Here is a 21906-nt window from a genome sequence, read left to right on the forward strand (position 1 = left end):
ATTTTCTGTGCTGCTCATCCTACACAGCATGGCAGGGAACCTGGAACTTGGGCTTATTTAACCTGATCTCAATAAACCCGAAGTCTATCCCAGGGGACTCGTGGGGGACACCTTAGGCAGGATGCCATTCCAGGAAATATTTGCACACACTCACACACTTTGGACTTTTTAGAGATCAGCCTCACGTTATTGGACTGCAAGAAGAAACCGGATTACCTGGAAGAAACCCTCGAGCACACAGGATGGAAGCTGGAATTGAACCCCGAGCCCTGGAGGTGCGAGGCAAACATGCAACCCGCTCCGGCCCCCGTGTTTCTGTGTGCGGATTAATTTATGGTCTTCAGCTAGAATAACACAAGTTTGCCGCGACTAAGACGACACCTTTTTGTTTGAGCTTGTATATATTGCAACCTGAATACCATTTATGTCCTACATAGGGTAAAACAGGTTGGCTACTAAACCCTATGTACACTATATGACCATTACATAGCCATTAAGAATTTCCCCTCAGATTTTACTTTGCGGTTATTACCCTTGAATTTTATCCAGATTAGCTTTTCACACTACTATCAAAGGTCACCAGTATTAGTTCTGCTTGAATAGTACTGAATTAATAAGAAGTCCCCCTTTAAATAGGCAGTATGTTACGCCGCTTGTGCGTAGTTTACTGTACTTGTGTGTTTTCACAATCAGTTTTATGTTGATAATCGACAAAAAAAAATCTAGTTTCCTCAATTATCTTTAGCTTATATTGCAGAAGGTCAATTCATTTTCTGTAACTGTGGCTATGACAGGAGTTCCAGCAGATCCCGGGTTTATATCGATACTCTCGTTCTGATATGTTATTGTTTCTGTAATAATCTGTATGACGAGACCTTCACGTAAAAGAAATGGGTGTAATCGTTGATATGGTGAAATGTCACCTTGTCATTGTGTATTAACAGTCTGAGGTAAAAGTGTAGCTATTGGCTTTCTGACATGAGAGATTCTTCAGGATAAAGGCTTGCGGTTGTGTGTACCATAACACTGTGTGTTTGTTTTGTGTCCTTAACATCGAGAGAGTTGTGAGGGAACAACTTTTTAATACTGTGATCATGAAAACGATACCGGGAACTGACATGTTTCACAATATTGAGTGAATCTATAAATGGATTGAAAGAGACATGTGGTGTTCTTTAATGAATACAAAAGCCACATTGTTGGCCAAGCGCTGTTAAATAAATGTAGCATGTGCGATTAACCAATCAGCGACTAGGAGGTCTAAAGAGGTGTGAGGTTGATTATTTTCCTGCAGCCACACATCTCGGTGATAATTAGTAAGACATGATTAACTCTGAGCTTTTGCGTGCAGGATGACAGTTTGGTGATGAGTCAGTAGCGTGAACATTTCTTTTGTTCTCATTCTTCATGACAGGGGATTATATACTATAACATACGTTTTTCCCCTGGTTGAATGATCGCATGAGCTGTTGCGTGTTTAGGGTTTGTGCGTCTCAGAGCCTTCCTGTGGAAGTGCCCGTGTCTGTCATATCCTTTCTGAAGACGTATGACTCACCAAGGACCCTTTTACAGCTATTTTTAATGCAAACTGTTTTTTTATTGTACTTATTTGTTGGTTTCATCTTTTAAAAATGTATATTCTTCACTGAATTGGAAGAAATAGAAAATAACGGTTCCAGTTACCAACATTTTCTTGTATGTGGGTGCAGGTTGGCGTGTGTCCCTATTCCGTTAGGGAGCACTTATCTGAGCCCAGTGCATGTGGTTTTTGTCTACAGCACACAGAGTCATGTGCTGCCGTGGCTTTCCCTTCGCGTGCAAGCAGTGTGTGCATATGCACTGGGGAAAACCACAGAACCGAACCGAAGGAGCGATACATCATTTGCAATAGTCCACGTGGCATTGTGCAAAAGCTTTAATTAATGGGAAGATTAATGGAAGGATACAGCGTCCATAATGACCACGTCAGCTCCTGCAACCGTGCAGACTTTGGTGATCTGGTGCATCCGTTCGCACACCACCACAACTGCCCAGTGCTTCTGAGGCTTGCATGCAGCATGGTTTGGCATGATCCATGACCATATGGTGTAACAATTATGCAGCTGGGCAATATTAGTCGTCTGTATAAAGGAACCTTTACTCACTGATACAATGATTAATTTAATCCAAGCTTTGGCTTGTGTAACTGGAATTACTTGAAAGAGAGGCGACAAGTTCACGTTTCACTAGTGGGTCAATTTATGAGTCAAAAGTGTAGCAATGTGTAAAAACAAAAGCCTCGGGTTACAGGCAAGGAAACCAAAAAGTTACTGTACCTTGTGATAGATTTCCAAAGTGTTTATTAAACTAGTACAAAAGTGATCTAGCGTGTAATTGGAATACAAGTTCCTTGTGCTTGTAACAGTGGATTGAACGTGTGATGGCTTTGACTTTGGCCTCTTCTGTTGCTCTGAATCATACAGGGTTATAAATAACGTTTCATTTAAGATGGGTTTGTGCTACAATTTTCACCCTGATTTTGCCGTTACACAAAAATCACACATCGAGAAGGAATACTTTGGTCATGAGTTGAGATGGGGTGTGTGTCAGGACGTGTGTCATTAGTATACATTGGAAATATCTGGCATTCACTCACCTACACTCAGTGTCCAAGTTAATATATTGTCTTGTCCTTTGCATGTATTTTGTGGGGAAACAGGTGACTTATGGGTAGAGCGTATTTCAAACCTAATGAAACAACTGTAGAGATGTGACGATTAGATTTACCCACACTGTGTTGTGCCTCCAACCCTCAGCAAAATATACAGATTGGTTTGATCTGCTGACCTTCAAAAGTCCGAACACTAGTTTATTGAGCTGTTAACATGTAGATGTGAGCTTTACTTAAGCTTACTTGGTGATATGGACTGCCTGCTGATCCACGACAAACAGTTCAGAGCATTAAACGAGCCTTAAACCTTTTTTTTTTAATGTGCCAACAATAAGCGACATCTTTCTCTTGCTCTCTCGCCCCCGCACCGCTCATGCACACGGGACAGGTCATACAACGTATCAGAGATATCAAATGACTTAGGTTGCAGCAGGATGACAACATCGTTTGACTTGGGGAATCGGTCAGAACTGTTCTTCCCACCGGCAGTGTGGCGCTCCTCAGGGTTCACGATTCGCTCCATTAGAGCACAAGTTATGGCTCATTTAAAGGAGTGCGAAAATTGTGTTATATAAATAACACAGTTTATATTTCAGAGCTGTGGTGTTTTTCTACATCAAACTCCAAGACCATTTGAAACAGGAGATTGTTTTGTCTGAGAGTGCTTGGAAGACGAGTGATGGGTTGGAGATGAGCTCATCAGACTGCTGTGTGAGTGGAGATGAATTGTGTAGGCAGTTTGGGGGGGGGGGGGACGGGGGGGACGGGTTGGTATTGGTTATCGCCCTAGGCTGGTCCAGTAAGGGTTACTGTTGTGATCCTCCACCTCTCCATCTCACCCCCTAAATCTCTCTCTCTCTCTCTCTCTCTCTCTCTCTCTCTCTCTCTCTCTCTCTCTCTCTCTCTCACACACTCACACTCACACACTCTCTCACTCACACACACACACACACACACACACACACACACACACTCACACTCACACACTCTCTCACTCACACACACACACTCACACACACACACACACACACACACACACACACACACACACACACACACACACACACACACACACACACACACACATCTCAGGGGCCCCCATGCTTTCCATAACAAAGCACTGTCGAATTTGAGCGTGTGGAGGGTGTGTGTCTGTGTGTGTCTGTGTCCTTCCCCCACTATTCCACGTTACTGAGTCTGTGTCTCTTCGGGCACTGTGGCGTGTCAGGTGTCACTAACATCTGTGCTAATAACACATTAAACTGTGCATAGTTTTTCTTATATATATATCTCACACCCACACATGTTCAATATTATTTCATTTCCATTTGAAGCAGAGATAGTATAGTGTAGAACATTGTGTAAAATGCTTTGTATGTACATAGCCTAAGGCACCACATTACATGAGATTATAAGTGCGGTTGCACAGGACTGTTTTGGTGTTGGTTAGCTGAAGTAATTGTAAATCAGAATTCTTCAGTTATGAGGTTTGATATTTTACTTGTTTTTCCAGTCTTTCCTTCTTTGTGTTTCCCCTGTTCTTTCCACACACACACACACACACACACACACACACACACACACACACACACACACACACACACACACACACCCACACACACACACAGCAACTTTCATTTGTCCTCTTGCCCTCTTCATTACCCCCCTCAAACATGTGCACACATTTTTTCCCCTCTTTCATAAAGACCCCCTAGCTGTGGAGGTTGAGGTTTTTGGCCATGTTGCTCGTATGCTCTCAGCAAGCAACACATATTTGTGCTCACCAGAGAATTGGCTAATCAAAGTTGGGCTTGTGTTTCCAGTCAAGCTCTTGAGGTTTGGGCTATAAAGCACATGCGACCTTTCTGCATGCTTTTCTCTTTAAATATACACATACAGTCCCAGAACAACAAAAGGAACATGACACGTCATGAATGCTGGTAATTGCAACAGAAGTTTTTTTTTTTTTTTTTAAGTTGATTATGGTTTATTTAGAAGTAGTGAGTGATTATTATTATTATTATTATTATTATTATTATTATTATTATTATTATTATTATTATTATTATTATTATCTGGAATTTCAGCTTATAAATATAAATGTCACACTTAGTAACAGTTGGAAAGTCGTCCTGCCTGGAAAAACATGCCCTGACTCACTTACCTTTTAACAGAACAAAATTAACATCATCTTCAGTGGTGTCATGGATCAGATTTTTTCCCCCTCTTTTTTAGGGTGGACTTTTCATTTAATAAGTTGCAAAGGATTTACCCTTTTATCCGTTAGCAAACATTCAGCACTCACTGCTCTGGACCACAGGATTTAATGTTGTTTGTTTTTTTCATGGGAAAAAAATTGCATTTGATTGCATTTTTTTATATGACCCTGTTCTCTCTCTCTCTCTCTCTCTCTCTCTCTCTCTCTCTCTCTCTCTCTCTCTCTCTCTCCCTCTCCCTCTCCCTCTCCCTCTCTCTCCCTCCAGAGAAGCGATGAGAAACTATCTGAAGGAGCGAGGAGACCAAACTGTTCTGATCCTCCATGCTAAAGTTGCACAGAAATCCTATGGCAATGAAAAAAGGTAACACACCTACAACTGCTCCAGCTCATAAAAGGTGTGACTGATCCTGTTTGACCTCTCACTCCCCGTCTACCATACGAATCAGTGGGAGAAATGAGGTTTTCCTTCATGCACAGTGAATTTTAGAGAAAGGGTAAAAGAAGGCAGCAGGAAGTGAGCTGAGTCGAGAAATCGGAGCCAGGAAACGTATAGGAGAAAATAAAAGACAGAAAGGTTGGACAGATTGAGCCTAGTGAAGAAGAGTCGGTGTCTAGGGAGCTCCTGTCGTGGTTAGCTCCTGGCTCGCTTCTCTTGGCTGGGAGAGATTCCCTTGTGATCACACCAGAAGTGCCTGACTGTTAATCCAGAATTCTCTGCCAGACCGAGAAACAGCTGAGAGAAGGAGAAAACAGAAAGAAGACGGCCCAAACTCAAACCTGTCGCGAACCCGTTATCCATCATATCAGTTATAACGCCAAGGGATTGACCATGACCGGAGAACTTACAGAATATTTGCTGAAAGTCTGTACGAATTGGCTTTACTTTAGTTATCGCACTTCTACTTTTATTTAAACTTTTGACCCTGTGCATAACAGGAATAGTTAGCCTACAGAAGAACCATGGAAATAGATAAGGGAAGCTCAAGTGTACTAGAGCACCATCATTAGATTTTTTTTTTCTTTCTTTCTGTTTTTCTAAACGAAGCCTGCTTTTAAAATGCACGAAACTTTGTTTGCAGTCGGGTTTTAAACCTGCACAGTCGGCATCATGAGTGTTTTGAGTGTGACGCGTTAGCAGGATGTGAAAGCAGACACCAACACCCTTTAGGAGGAACTTACACGACTGTGCTAGACTAGTAATGCCTTTTTCACCAATAAAAGAAAAAAAAGTGTCTGCAATCAATACGAACACTCATCTGTCCTTGACCCAGACACTGTTATGACTCATTGATGATTTGTTTGTCTCTTCTTTCTTTTGTGTATAAGGACAGTTTCATATTGACTAAAGGTGTGTGGGGGTTTCTTTATATTTACACTCTGCAGTCTCAGCCACAGCGTTTCCTCCTTCTTCCTGATCAGTAACATTTTTTTTGTGTCTCACCCACACACAATTTTAATCACAAAATATCAATTCACATTGTTTAAGCTTTGAGCTATTGTTTGTCTTATATCCTAACATGGATATAATCTAATTTAGGGCAGTGATGGCTTAACTGGTTAAGGTTCGGGGTTGTTGATTTGAGGATCAGGGTTCAAGCCACAGCACTACAAAGCTGCCACTGTTGGGCCCCTGAGCAAGGCCCTTAACCTTCTCTGCTCCAGGGATGCTGTATCATGGTTGACCCTGTGCTCTGGCCCCAAGTTGAGATATGTGAACAAAGAATTTCATTGTGCTGTAATGTATATGGGAAAAAATAAAGGCTTCTTCTACTCATGCAACATTTTATCAGGAACGCTACACTAATACTGGGTTAGACCTCCCTCTGCTCATTAAAAAAAACACCTCAGTTCTTCATGGCATAACTTCCACCAGATGTAAGAAACACACCATTGAGATTCTGGTCCATGTTGTCATAATTATATCACACAGTTTTTACAGATTCTTCCGGGTCTCTTTCAAGCTGTGTATCTGTATCATTCTAGTCACAGAGTTTGTGTTTTATCTGACGCAAGCATGTGAACAGGATATCAGGGTGTGTGCTGCCATCTACTGGAGATTTTATACCAATGTACCTTTTTGAAGCCAAAATACGATTTGTGATGAGATTCTATGTGTTTCTACAGGTTCTTTTGTCCTCCTCCGTGTGTGTATCTAATGGGCTGCGGCTGGAAGAAAAAGAGGGAACAGATGGAAAGAGACGGCTGCTCGGAGCAGGAGTCTCAGCCATGCGCCTTCATCGGCATTGGGAATAGTGACCAGGAGATGCAGCAACTCAACCTGGAGGGGAAGGTACAATACACATCCTACCACAAAGCATGCAGCTGAATATTCCCCAGAAGTGCTAGGGCTTGAGATAACCGCACCAGAGACTTACTGTTTAAATTAGTAAAGAATTTGGAATAAACCAAATGATGGATAAACCCAGAAATCTTAACAAACCTTTTGGCATTCGAGCCTGAAGAAGAATTCATGGAGACTTTCTATAGAAACATACACACACAAACATTTCTTGACTTCCTCAATGCCTGCCGTTAGACTGAAGGGTGAAATTCAGGTCACTGGTTTTTCCATTATATTCCTGACAAATAAGTTCTTGTGTGTGCTAATCATACATGCTCTAGAGATGAGGTGGATAACATTGGGGATTAAATGCACTGGAGTAGTTTGAGGCTGATGATGGTGTTCCCCAAAGGCATTTCTAATGGCCCGTGCAAGCCAGGATATTTTTGGTGGTTTAAATAGAAATAAGTTCTGTCACTAAGCAGATTTTGTAGCAGGCATTATACCTCAAGGGCTTTACATTTCACACAATACTAAAAGCATCTTCGGTGCAGTTGTAATTTTATCACACATCTTTAAGGTGTTGTATTTATTTTGCTACTATGTATTTTATATATCTCTAACCCCCTGCTTTTTCTCTTTCCCCCTCTGCAGAATTACTGCACAGCCAAAACGTTGTACATCTCAGACTCAGACAAGCGCAAGCACTTCATGTTGTCCGTACGCATGCTGTACGGCAACAGCGCCAACATCGGCGTCTTCCTCAGCAAGCGCATCAAGGTCATCTCTAAGCCTTCCAAAAAGAAGCAGTCGCTCAAGAATGCTGACTGTGAGTGTAAAAACAACAACAACAACACAGCTACATACACACTGCTTGTTGCTTTCTTAGGGCCTTTTTACACCTGGTCACTTCATGTGTTTTCTCGGATCCGATAGCTATCTGATTTGTAAAAACTGTTCCATTTACATTAGGCCACATAAATGCGTCTTGGCGAATCGGACATCAATCTGATCTTTCTACTCCCGCCCAGAATGTAAATACATTTACTGTTTGCTGCATTTTAAGACCCAACGAGACACCTGGGTGAAAGATCAGATGCCAGCGCTGGTGGGAAAACATATTTGTTTCTGGCGCGATGCACGACTCGCGAGTCACCTGCGAGTGACGTACTCCCTTTTGGGAGGAGTATAGCGCTGACGTATGTGGCTTAACCAACCACATGCATTTACACCTGTCCAATTTCATCTGAAATGCGTCCCAGACCACCTCCTGAAGTGGTTTGAGCGATCTGATTTATATCCGTCTCCAATATCCGTGGTCTTTTTACGATCGGATAGCTATAGGATCACAGAAATGACCAGGTGTAAAAACCCCCTTAGTGATGGATGTGTAAAGATTTTATTTTTTTTTTCTTACTTGTCCCTTGACACAACAAGGAAATGATAACACATGAAAGAAGAAAAAGAAGAAGAAGAAAAAAAAAAAACTGTAGTTTCTCTACAGTCTCAGACTCCTGGGTTTGGCCCTGAGCTCTGTGTACTGTTACAGTTTTCCTTGGTTTTCCAACCGGTTTTCTGGTTTCCCACCAAATACATACCAGTACACTGGATTAGCTACTCAGAATTGAATGTGGATGTGGATGTGTATGTGTGGAAAATGGTGCCCTGAAATGGACCGGCGTCCCTTCTAGGTTTATTTCTGCCTCTCGTCTAGTTTTTCTATGACCCCCTGCAATCCTGGATCAAAATAAAGTGTCCTTTGAAGATGAACGAAGCAGAATTTAAAATAAAGTTCAGTCCAACTTCAGAGCACAGTTTGCTACAAAGAGTTGGAGACTTGTTTTGATGGAAGTTAAAGTCACCCTTCTCCACTGAGGGGAGCCAGAGCCAACATTTTTGCCCTAGTGCATCATAAACACACTTAACCTGATCCCAACGTCAAACCCTGAGCGGTGTGTTGTTTGCTGTGGTGCTCCTTCCTCTACCTACTAAATAGAGCTGCATTTTATAGTTGGCCTTCTGGCTCCTAAACTCTGTAAATATTTTATGAAGTCTAAAAATTCCTAGCTAACATTTTATGACTTCCATGCTTTTTTCTGCCCCCACCCCCCCACCCCCACCCCCCTCCTTTGTGTTTGTGTGTGTCTGTGTGTAGTGTGCATAGCGTCTGGAACAAAAGTGGCTCTGTTTAACAGACTGCGGTCTCAGACAGTCAGTACACGCTACCTCCATGTGGAGGGTGGGAACTTTCATGCCAGCTCACAACAGTGGGGAGCCTTCTATATTCACCTCTGTAAGTCTCTCTTTCTCACACACACACACACACACGCACACGCACACACTCACATTATGATCACATTACTCTTAAATTACTTCTAACCTGTGTATCATATTCCTGTGTGTAGGATCGTTTTAGAGTGTTGTAATAAAAGTACAAAGAGAGATCGACTGCAGAAATTTACATTTACAGCGTTTAGCAGACTCTCTTATCCAGAGTGACTTACATTTTGATTTCAGTTTATACACCTGAGCACATACTTGGTGAACCTGGGATTCAAACCAATGATCTTCCGATCAGTAGTCGAACACAAGACATCCCATGAAGAAATTTTGCATGACGTTTTTTTATTACCTGAAAGGCAAACAACATTTGCATTAGAACGAATAAAAAATTTCACCATGTTAGCCGTTCACATTATTGCATTAAAATTGAATGAAACGCTGTTTTCCTATTTAAACTTAGACAAAAATTTATCAAGAGTAAATCCTCTTAGGGCTTTCGAGCCACATGCACTAAATTCGGATATGTTGTAGACGCTGGTCTGAAGTTTATTTCTTTTACTTTTCTAAGCGATCCGAGTACCGGTACTTCTGGTACCAGGTCTCAAAGTGGCCTTTTTTCCCATAGACTCTCATTATAAACTTTGGAGGTTTATAACTTGGCAAGCTTTCGAACTATCTACACCAAACTCAGCCAGCTCCTTTAGGGTGAAACTCTGAACAAAGGTGTACCAACTGGCCTTCCGGTTGTCCTGCAGCCCCATCCCCAAAATATGCAAAACAAAAAACTTTTTACAACATGGACATGTGACTTATCAAAACACTCAGAACAATGAGGGGAACTTCCTCATGGGTTTTTTGCTCACGTCACGTGACTTCACGTGAAAATCAAAAATTAGCACAACATGGACAAGTGACATATAAAAACAATCAGTTTTTACTTCCTCAGGAGTATTTGGATGATGTCACATGCTTGTCTTCACTTACCTCCAAATGTTTTGGCAACCTAGCTTTCTGTCCACTTGCCTCCAAAAGCAACATTAACCCTTATGTCCACTTGCCTCCAAAAGCAACATTAACCCTTATGTCCACTTGCCTCCAAAAGCAACATTAACCCTTATGTCCACTTGCCTCCAAAAGCAATATTAACCCTTATGTCCACTTGCCTCCAAAAGCAACATTAACCCTTATGTCCACTTGCCTCCAAAAGCAACCTTAACCCTTATGTCCACTTGCCTCCAAAAAGCACCATCCGTTGCGAATACTTGCATCGTCAAAGCCAACATCAAAGTTTGTGACGACGAACTTTACAAATCTAGTTTAAACTGCTGCATTTAAAGTTTAGCCAAAAGCAAGCTTGTATAGTTAGCCGTTGCTCCTTTTAAAGAAATGCTATACAGCTGAAGTTAAGTATCTTAAAACCCAGCAGTCTGATTTTATATTTAGGTAACAATTCTGTACTAATTTATTATCATCACTAAATCGACTGCAAAAAGCAACGTCCCTAATGTGTTCAATGAGTTCACACAATCATTCACGGGTCTCAATTAACAAGGATTATCCAGACCTTTACAATTCTCACTCAGATTAGAAGTATTTGATGACATAATCTTGATTAAAAGTAGCACATTACTAAATATGGCTTTATGCTTTATGCTTTTAATTCCTAAGCGCAAAACACATATATAAAAGGTCATGCGAAGACGCGGGCTCTTTATGCGGTATTTTTTTTCTTCAACACATAAACAGAAGTTTATCATACAGACAGGCTCAGTGAGACACGCATACACACCCGTACAATCATAAACATCATCATACAGCTGGTATAGACAAAGAAACAAGAAAGGAGCAAACTGCAAAGGAATGCACAAACATCTCTCTCTCTCTCTCGTGTGTGTGTGTGTGTCCGCAGTGGATGATGATGAATCCGAGGGAGAGGAATTCACCGTGCGTGATGGTTACATTCACTACGGCCAAACTGTCAAACTTGTCTGCTCTGTCACAGGAATGGCCCTGCCACGACTGGTAATGTCTCTCTCTCCCTCTCTCTGTGTGTGTGTCTCACTCTCTTTCCCTCTCTCTCTTTCTCTCTCTCTCTCTCTCTCTCTCTCTATCTCTCTATCTCTCTATCTCTCTCTGTCTCTCTCTCTCTTTGTCTGTCTCTCCCTTTGTCTCTCTCTCTCTTTGTCTCTCTCTGTGTCTCTCTCTCTCTCTCTCTCTCTCTCTCTCTCTCTCTCTCTCTCTCTCTCTCTCTCTCCGTCTGTGAGGCCGAATGCTAATAAAATTCATAAGGCAGAAATAACAGTTCACTGAAGGGGAAAGGACAGAGCATGTTTAAAAAAAAGTGTTTTGCTATCAGTTATTTGCATTTCATTTTACACCAAATGTTGACCTCATGATGATTTCACGTCTTGTGTGCCAACAGAAAGCAAGAAAGTGAGACTGTAACGTCTTTGGTTAATAATGATGGAGTTGCTTCTTAAGTCGCAATCACACCAGACTTTTCTCGCTGTTTTCTTACTGGAACAAATAGGCATTTAATTCCACTAAGATTCATTACTGAATTTTGTGGAGAAAAATTCGTGGCCTAATGGTTAGAGAGTTTGACACCTAACCCTAAGGTTGTGGGTTCGAGTCTCGGGCCGGCCATGACTGAGGTGCCCATGAGCAAGGCACAGAACCTCCCCCCGACTGCTCCCCGTGCGCAGCAGCATAAATGGCTGCCCACTGCTCCGGGTGTGTGTGTGTTTACTGCTGTGTGTGCACTTTGGATGGGTTAAATGCAGAGAACCAATTCTGAGTATGGGTCACCGTACTTAGCCGTATGTCAGGTCACTTTCACGTTGTTGTTGGTTTTTTTTTGTTCTCTCGCTGCTTGGATTTTCTGATGTTGGCCCTTCTGGATAATGGACATCCTGTTTTCAAGGAAATCGGCACTATTCCACAACTTCAGAACTGAAATCGTTTTCTGTTTGCCTGTCTTACTAATAAGCCATTAAATTGCTCTTTGGTTTAATGAATGTTTTTCAGCCTTTCTCTCTCTTGTGCATCAGTCGTAGCACAAACAAAGCAAAAGAACATAAAAGCCTGTTTACTCAAAACTCTTTGATTAATGGACAGTTAAACACAGTTGTAGAGTGCTTTGATGAATTGTTCAGCTAGAGGTATTTGTGCATTAGGCTCACTGTACAGACGGAGCTTCGTTCCTGCTATCGGTTGCCATAGTAATACAGTAATACCTCGAGATACGAGTTTAATTCGTTCCGTGACCTCGCTCGTATCTCAAATCGCTTGTATCTCAAAGCAATTTTCCTCGTTTAAATTCACTGAAATCCCATTAATCCGTTCCAGCTCGCAAAATTCCACTCCAGTTGTTTTGTTTGTGTTTTGAATATGAAAAAATGTACAGTACCTGTGTTTATAAATGACAAATATTGTATAAAAACATACAGTAATAAAAGAGAATTTTAAAAAAATAAACTGGTTTTACTTTACGGAAGATGCGCACGGAGGTTGAGGGAGGAGTAAACAGGCGGAGGAGTTAGGAGGAATTACACTTTCACTTTTGTTCATTTTACTCGTACTGTACACTCTTAATGCTACTTTACACTTAAATGGAACTTAACTAAACTTCACTAAAATGAAGGAACTTAACTGAAAGTCTCTTAACTTATCTGAACTTAATTGCTACAATTTTTGTTTTCTTTACATTAAATTTGCTTAATTTTCTTCATTGCTTTTCTCTTCACTTGCTTTTGCCTTTTTTTTGTCACACTTTACTCGCTAATATCTGTCGGTCGTTTTAATAAATACCAGTCCGGTCGGCATATCGGATGCGGTGTAGTTGCACAAGTTCAAATCTTTTAACAGATCCAACGCTCAAAACGTATCCGAAAATTACAAATCCGCAGATGGTCGGCACCTCACACAGCCCCTTTGCGACACTCCATAGGAAATGAATGTCTTCCGGGTTATCGGCCGTCGTTTGTCGTGTGCAGTGGAAAGGCGGCTTTAACCGAGTGACACGCGGGAAGCTGAGGCGGGGGAAACAGAGCACACATGGTTGTTGCGGATCTTTGTCTCGGCGGCGGCTTGGATGCTCGTACCTCAAAAATTTGCTGGTATCTCATGGCGAAAATTTGGTCGAATCACAGCTCGTATCTCAAAAAAATTCGTATGTCAAAGCACTTGTATCTCGAGGTATCACTGTAACGTTTAAAAGTGGGTGTCACAGCTAGTATTCTCCTTGACAACAAATCGGTTTCCTTGTCGCTAAAATGAAACATTGTGGAGGGAAAGTGTTTGGAAATAAATTTCATCCACGTCTATAGGCATCGTTCCATACGAGATGAAGGAGGATCGGTGTGCACTTTACTGTCTTTATTCTCATTAGTAGTGACAGTCGTGTCACAGGACACACCCACATCTAGTTTGCTGTCACTCATGTCACCAGGAGTCATCTGCTTTCTTTGCTGCACGTCACTGTATTAAACTAGATGTGAGATGATATCGTTAGCAAGCTCAGCGAAGGTCAGACATTTTTGTCTGTTTTACTGAATTCAGCCGGAGTGACAGCTGACCGGATTTCCAGTTCCACATATTAGATTCACCCTGAGCGCAGAGTGAAAACCCAAAACCCTATAGGGAAAGTGCAAGAAATCCGACCTAGTTTTAACTGCATTGTGTTGGTGGTGTCAAATTTTCAGTTACATTCTGTAGTGTGGAAGGTCAGTAATCATGTAGTGTAGAGAAATGGCTAGAGATCTAGTTTAAGAAATGATCCTTTAACAGATCTGTGTTTGTTTGGTTGTTTTTTCCGTACAGATCATCCGTAAGGTGGATAAGCAGACGGCCTTGTTGGACGCAGATGATCCCGTGTCTCAGCTACATAAGTGTGCCTTCTACCTAAAGGATACAGAGAGGATGTACCTGTGCCTTTCCCAAGAGAGGATCATCCAGTTTCAAGTAAGCGCACACGTGTAGTAAATACAGTCATATCAAAGACAACGTTCCCGATTAGAGGAAACATTTGGCTACCACATGTAATCTGTATCATGTATAAACTGCAAGTAGAGTTGGCACTGATCCGACACCAAAATTGATATCTTGGGTTTGTGCCAGAATAAAATGGTGGATCAGATATCAGAGACAACTCATGAGATCGGGGAAAAACAAATCGGAAGATGGGAATATGGGAACTACATTTATCTTTGGAACTGAACTTTTATGATCGATTTTATTCTTTTTATACTTTCTTATGTTTAATATGTAAGTTATTAGTATCTGATACTCAAGGTGTTGATATCAGTCTTTAGCAAATGTGGCATTGTGCTGTCACTGGTATTTATACACATCGTTATTCAGGTGTGTGACGTTTTTGCTACACGTAAATACATAGGAAGGGCAAAATTAAATATTCTCTCTCTCTCTGGTTCACTCTCTCTCTCTCTCTCTCTCTCTCTGGTTCACTCTCTTCAGTGTTATAGTTTTATTGAGAATTAGAATTAGAATTAAAGAAAGATTTGCTTTTCTTACAGCTTGTTTTTTCTCTCTGCTGGTGTGAAGCTCGGGTTTAAATGTTAAACCTACACGTGCTCACTACAGAATGATCTGTGTGGTACCTATGTAGAGCTGCACAGTACATGCAGTACAACACATACACACATTCCTTCATCCAGAGAATTCAGTTTGCCTTATTCTTCTGATGTAATGTTTATCAGCTCATAAATAATTTTTGTTTAAATCAGATGCCTTGTCTATAAATATACATAATTGTTTCATTAATAATGTATGCTCCTATTTGCTGCATTAGCTTTACCGTGTGTGTGTGTGTGTGTGTCAGGCCACTCCATGCCCAAAAGAACCAAATAAAGAGATGATCAATGACGGTGCCTCTTGGACAATCATCAGCACAGATAAAGCAGAATACACCTTCTATGAGGGAATGGGTCCAGTACACTCATCTGTCACCCCTGTGCCTGTGGTTGAAAGCTTACAGGTACACACACAGCTATACACATGACGATGCTCTAAACAGTTCACACTGGATCAAATCTTCTGTGGTGAATCAATACAAATGTTTTTTAGTCGTTATTTATTCATACAATGGCCTCCTGGTGGTCCAATGGCAGGATCCCGTGCTCTCATTGCCGCAGCATGGGTTCGATTCATGAGCAGGGAGATAACTCAGCAACGGAAGGGTGGCTAGATCTCAGTGCCGGACACAAGCCTGGATAAAATGGGAGGGTTGCGTCAGGAAGAGCACCCGGTGTAAAAACTGCGCCAAATCAAATATGCAGACCAGATGATCCACTGTGGCGACCCTGAACACAGAGCAGCCAAAAGAACATTATTCATTCATACAATGCAATGGAAATGAAGAGCTCAAGTTTAGAAGAAATGTATTTATTTTTTTACCTTAATGAAAGATACACAGATGTCCTCTCCACACATCACTGGACATATTCTTTCATGTAAACTAATGGAGCGTCTGTGTGTTTCATGTGCACAGCTGAACGGCGGAGGAGACGTTGCCATGCTGGAGCTAACAGGACAGAACTTTGCTCCAAACCTGCGTGTGTGGTTCGGGGAAGTGGAAGCAGAGACGATGTACAGGTAGGATTTTTACACAGATTTGAAATGCTGCCTGGACTGTTTAGAGGAGATGAAGCTTTTTTGTAAAGGTGAGGGTGAAATATCACAATGGTTACTTTAAGTGCTCTTACTTAACCAGTGACGATGTGCCACAATGGTGGTTCCCCTTCGTTATAACGTTTGTCCAACGAGAGGGTCTACGTTCAGATCTGGAATTATTGGCTCCGTCAGTAAAGAGGAGTTATTAAAAAAGGTTATGAAAGGGCTCCTGAATGCAACAGTTTGAATACTGACACAGCCCTCTGTTTCCTGGAGACACAAAATCTAATTTGTAGAGATGGCACTTTCCATCAAACACACAGACACTAGCCAGTGGACAGTGTGTCATTTTTATTTATATATTAAATTCTTACCACACACATATATAGCACTGGCCCATGAAGACCACTCATTTGGATTTGTGCGTGCAGAGTGTGATTTATTAATCACAGTAAATCCGGCTTGTGTTGCAGGTGTGGAGAAAGCATGCTGTGTGTCGTACCGGACATTTCAGCGTTCCGCGAGGGTTGGCGGTGGGTGAGACAGCCAGTCCAGGTTCCTGTAACGCTGGTGAGGAACGACGGCATCATCTACTCCACCACACTGACGTTCACGTACACACCCGAGCCAGGCCCGAGGCCTCACTGCAGCGCTGCCGGAGCCATCCTGCGCTCCGCTAATAACACCCCCAACACTGACACACCAAATTCAGTCACGGCGAACTCCTCCAACGCCACAGCCGCCGTGGTCTCGTAACACACGTGGTAGCTCTCAAGAACTTGTGGGTGGGGGAAAGAAAAAAAAACAAAAAACTACAGGTACATTTCAACAAAGTGCTGCATATCGATTTCAAAACTGAACAATGTATTTGAGCAACGTAAACACAAAGACGAGGAATATGGAGAGTAACGATGAACCGAGGGGCAAGAAATGGCATAAGGAGGCGACGAGATGAGACGTCTGGCGCTCGCTGATGGACATGGCCGAGACAGCCGTGAACGCCTGCACCTTTCGACAAGCAGAGGGCGAGAACATCTGACCTTAGTAATGAGGCATTTAAGCAAGAAGTCTCTTCTCCAACTTTTATTTGAGTCCCCTCTTTCTGCCCCCAACACTTTCCTGAATTGTGTTTGTGTGAAGGAGTAAAATGGCTAAAATCACCTGTGGCTCGCTCTGGACTTATGAGACGAGGGTCACGTTAAATTTGTAAATGAAATGTAGTTTTTATGGACCAAGGTTATTGAATAAGCTTTAGTAAAGGTACATTTTCCTCCATACATTTTTTTGTATCTAAACACATAGTATGCTTTTGTTACCAAATAGATTCTGTTTCTACTCTGAGTTTTTACATTTTTTTATTTACGTTTTTGTTTGTTTGTTTTTATTATATTATTATTATTATTATTATTATTATTATTATTATTATTATTAGGGATGTGGGCAGACTGCTGTTTCCCTCTCTTTGCTTTTTTGTATAGCTTTTTTTTTAATCTATATACGTATATATATGTATACGTATGTCCTTTTCACATTTGCAGAATTCATTTTTGATACTTCTGAATTTTTGATACGGGACTTTGTATTTTCTTTCTTTTTTATTTGAAGTTGTTTTGCTTTGGGATGAAACTCAGAGGCTCTATTTTTTATTATTGATTTTTAAAAATTCTCTGAAAAGAACAAAAAAGCTTTAAGCAACGCCTCTGCCTTGTCTGCAATGACGTGTATATTCTTCCTGTAAGGATCTTCTAATAGGGTGTATTAGTTATCACAGGAGGAGCGAGCTCTCTCTCTCTCCCTCTCCCTCTCCCCCTCTCTCTCTATCTCTCGCTGTCTCTCTCTCTCTCCCCCTCTCTTCCTCCTGTCCAAAACCGTGAAAACAGAAATCCCTAGTCGCAATACCGAGGCGTGGAACGAGTGTGTCCACTAAACCGTAGCCATTCATTCCTGATGGTTTCTCACACACAGAGCATAATGATCTTAAGCAGCGCTTCTGTGTTGGGATGTTGTTAACGACAGTGTGTCATAAGTCTGGACTGGACAGACTTTCTTTCAGTTTGTGCTCTGAGATCATTCTGTCTCCTAAACCGTTTTTGAAATTCCTTTGTCTTCCTAATTTTTTAATTTTTCTAATGTTTTTTTGGTTATAAAACGACTGGATTATTTGAATAGGTAATATTCTTCCATTAGACGTGGCCTTATTGTAATAACACTTTTAGTTGAATTGCAGTTCACACCTTACGACCGCGGCCTGTGACTGTGAACTCTTGAGCTCAGCCTTGTGAGGGTTTTTTTTGTTGTTGTTGTTTTTTGCTTTTAGTTCTGTTTTTAATATTTCTTAGTCATTACCAAGGCTTTTTAAAGTTCAGACTCGATCCCCTTATCTTCCGCATGTGGTCAAAACCTTCAGATGCTCTCACATGAACATACCCAAAGATGTTGTCCCGAGTTTCCCTTTTGTGGAAAATTTTCCCGAAGAGTGTGTTGGCAGCCGCGGCCTCTTGTACACCAAAAGTAGAGCTTTAATTCCGTCACTTATCGAATTTGTTCCTCGTGGCCTTGCTAACACACTAATGTATATGAAGATTATTCACGCCAGCTAGGAGAAACTAACAGATCAGCCTGCTGTAGTAGTTTTGTACAGTAGATTAACTTATACGGAGCAGCACTATGCTTCCTTTTTGCTTAAAACTATTATTTGTTTTCCGTCGCGCCTCTGTGTTACGGCTCATAGCCTAGAAACCGTGGTATCTGTTTTCCGAGCAATTCGGTGTGTGCTGATGACAAGAGACATAGAAAAGCCTCCAATAGAAGTTTAATGCCCTTTAGATGTACGATTGTTGTTCAAAGATATATGCATACAGCAATATTGTATAGGTTCTGTGTCTTGGTCTGTGGGATTAACCGCAGATTTTTCACCAGCCTGAGCCACTTTTAGTGGTTATGATCCACAGCACGCTCATCTCCAGTTCACTTTGCTCATCACATTTTACTTTAGACTAATACAGTATCTGATTTTACAACAATAATACATACTTCCTTTCTCAACTAAGCGAAAGCCGAAGGACGGTCTGGAGCCGACGCCGATCCGAAACCAATAGAAGCCTTTGTGTTTAGAACAAAGTTTACTAGTGAATAAGTTGTTAGTCAGTCATGCTGTTTGTCCTTTCCTGACCAGAACGTTAAGATACAAAGGTTTACTGATTGACACTGTTCTTCCCTTTTTCCACTGACTTGTGTTTATTTTTTTTCTCTCTCTCTCTAACATGAAAAGTAGCTTTAAAATCTAATATTGTATTTTTTTAAATTATTACTAAATCCGCCTCCCTGTTTAGTGTGGCGTCACCATTGAAGTGCTTTAAGGCCAGCTTGCTTCCAAGTATTAAAAAAATGCCCTTATTATTTGAACTTGTGTAAGAAACAAGAATCGGCCGTCGATCATGTTTGTTTTTGACTGTTTGAGGATGTTCTAAGCAGTTGGGCCTGTAAAAAAAAAAAAGTGTCGATTCTCAGCAGTCACCTGAAGCAGTGGCGTGGCAGCAGCATTCATCTGGATTGCTCTCCAAAACAGGCTTCTATGACAATCCTAACTGTTTTTGCTGTTTACATTGACTTTGTTATTTTTGTTTCCGCTGTGGAGCTTTAGAATGAAGGAATTTACTGAACTGCTTTACATGACTTACCTGACTTACCAAGTTGAAGAATGATTAATCTGACAAAGCATCTTTTACTTATGTCCATTAAGTATCATCTTTCTGTCTCTTGGAGAGTTCAGCTGTATAGGAACACACACACACACACAACATACCATAATCACAGCATTGAAAACTCACCCTGTTTCATCCCAGCTCAGTTCACATTTCCACAGTACGAGCTGTGAGAAAGCTCTGAATAACTGCTTGTCTGTCTGTGTGACAGCTTTTATAGTCCGGCGGTTACATTTTTTACGTCATCTCACATTTCCATGTTTTACTCGGCTCTTCCGAAAGCAGCTGTTTTTTTACGAGCGCTGATGGATGTGTGTGTTTGTCCTCTAATATGCCAAATGATTTTTTTTTTTTTACTTACTTTTTTTTTTTAATGCACTACCTAAGAAAAGAATAGCACCAGAGGCAGCTTTTGGAGGAAAAGCCTTCTATTGTATCAGATGATGAGCTGTAAACAACTGATAAACAACATGCAAAATGCATCTCTCTCTCTCTCTCTCTCTCTCTCTCTCTCTCTCTCTCTCTCTCTCTCTCTCTCTCTCTCTCTCTCTCTCTCTCTCTCTCTCTCTCTCTCTCCCCCTCTCACTCACTCTCTCTCTCTCTCTCTCTCTCTCTCTCTCCCTCTCTCTTGCACTCTCTCTTTTAATCTATCTTTTAGTCTCTCTTTTTTTATCTATCTATCTCAAAAGCTCTCAACTCTTTCTCTCTCTTGCACTCTCTCTTTTAATCTATCTTTTAGTCTCTTTTTTTATCTATCTATCTATCTATCTATCTATCTATCCATCTATCCATCTATCTATCTATCTATCTATCTATCTATCTATCTATCTATCTATCTATCTATCTCACTCACTCACTCACTCACTCACTCATATATAGACAGACTGCACCCCTCACGTTCCCTCTTCATTTCTTTGTGGGTTTGGTCTCCTTTTGCACTTATTCTTTTTACCTACAAAGGCTCTCGTGTCTCTTGTTCCTTCTCGCTGACTGTCATGTGTCCAGTTCTACAAGCGTGTCTGTGTACATGTGTGAGCGCGCTGAAAGCCTAGCTTACGTCTGCATAATACTCCCATTCTTTTCATGAGTACAAGCCCCATCTCTGAGTGTATTGTTCTAGTGATAATAAGCCGAGGTGTTGGTATGGTAGTGATCTCAATCCTGCCAGTAGGATCCTGTGCCGTCTGTGATATTTTAGCAATAACATGAAAACCGGGGCAGTTTTTTTTTTATATGTAGAACATTAGTTTCAGTTGTCTGTTTGAGGGTTTTGTGCATATTGCACCTGCTCAGTTTCGTATGTCATTAAAGGAAAAGCAACTCGCAATATTGGCAACAAAAATCAAGAAATAAAAAAAATAAAAACTGAGAAATATTCGTATTTTGTCTTCTTTGCTTCCTGAAAAGAAATGTTCGTCTTCGAGCAGATGGTTTGCCTGATGAATTTCCCACAGTAGCACACGTTCTGCTTCATCCACATGACAGTGTTTAGATAATATTCAGCCTGCTAACCACTCGACATACTAAATACAAAAAAAGCTGTTATGCTCACAGGTGCACTGACTCATGGGTAATGTCACTGGTGCCTTGTCTGAGCACCATGCTAATCCTTTACTCTTTACCTCCTCTCCACTAAGGCCGTTAAAAGCCATATTCTGCACCTTATGATTACTTCAGTGTAAGGGAAAGTATTCCACATGAGCACATGAGCAGCGCTAAGCGTTCCACAGACACCCAGAAACATTTCCATTAAGCTGCCCAAACATTTTATTTGGTGTGTGTGTATACACAAGAGCACCTAATTCAGAGCGCTTAAAAGCTTTATTTAATCCTTTGTCCTTCAGAAGGTAGCCATTTCACTTTCCAGCATTTATTGTTGATAGATAAGAGGAACAAAACCAACAGACTGACAGATTACGAGTTATACAGAACTTGGCATGACAGACCGTTATTTAGATGAGTAAAAGTATTGGCAATCTTAACACAAATGAAATAAAATACACTTAATATTTGGTGGCCTATCCCTCGTTTGAATATCTACATCAAGACATCACCAACCGGTACATTCTTCTTTTGTGATGCTCTTCCAGGTTTGTACCATAGCTTCTTTCAGTTGTTATTAGTTTTTTTTTAAGGGGTT

General features: G+C 41.2%; 1 protein-coding gene across 3 annotated transcripts in view; it reads left to right on the forward strand.

Moving 5' to 3' along the window:
* rbpjb (recombination signal binding protein for immunoglobulin kappa J region b) overlaps nucleotides 1-17403 on the forward strand; it is a 42838-nt gene extending 25435 nt beyond the window's left edge. For all 3 annotated transcript variants that reach the window (XM_027134370.2, XM_027134369.2, XM_027134371.2), the window contains exons 3-11: nucleotides 5134-5229; nucleotides 6993-7158; nucleotides 7804-7978; nucleotides 9305-9442; nucleotides 11342-11454; nucleotides 14254-14394; nucleotides 15272-15427; nucleotides 15941-16044; nucleotides 16536-17403. In XM_027134370.2, coding sequence (XP_026990171.1) covers nucleotides 5141-5229; nucleotides 6993-7158; nucleotides 7804-7978; nucleotides 9305-9442; nucleotides 11342-11454; nucleotides 14254-14394; nucleotides 15272-15427; nucleotides 15941-16044; nucleotides 16536-16818 — 1365 coding nt within the window. In that variant the 5' untranslated portion in view covers nucleotides 5134-5140 and the 3' untranslated portion in view covers nucleotides 16819-17403. The remainder of the gene's footprint in view (nucleotides 1-5133; nucleotides 5230-6992; nucleotides 7159-7803; nucleotides 7979-9304; nucleotides 9443-11341; nucleotides 11455-14253; nucleotides 14395-15271; nucleotides 15428-15940; nucleotides 16045-16535) is intronic.
* Nucleotides 17404-21906: the final 4503 nt, after the last annotated feature.

The sequence above is a fragment of the Tachysurus fulvidraco genome, chromosome 1 (assembly GCF_022655615.1).
Source record: "Tachysurus fulvidraco isolate hzauxx_2018 chromosome 1, HZAU_PFXX_2.0, whole genome shotgun sequence".
In the NCBI taxonomy this organism is placed as follows: Eukaryota; Metazoa; Chordata; class Actinopteri; order Siluriformes; family Bagridae; genus Tachysurus; species Tachysurus fulvidraco.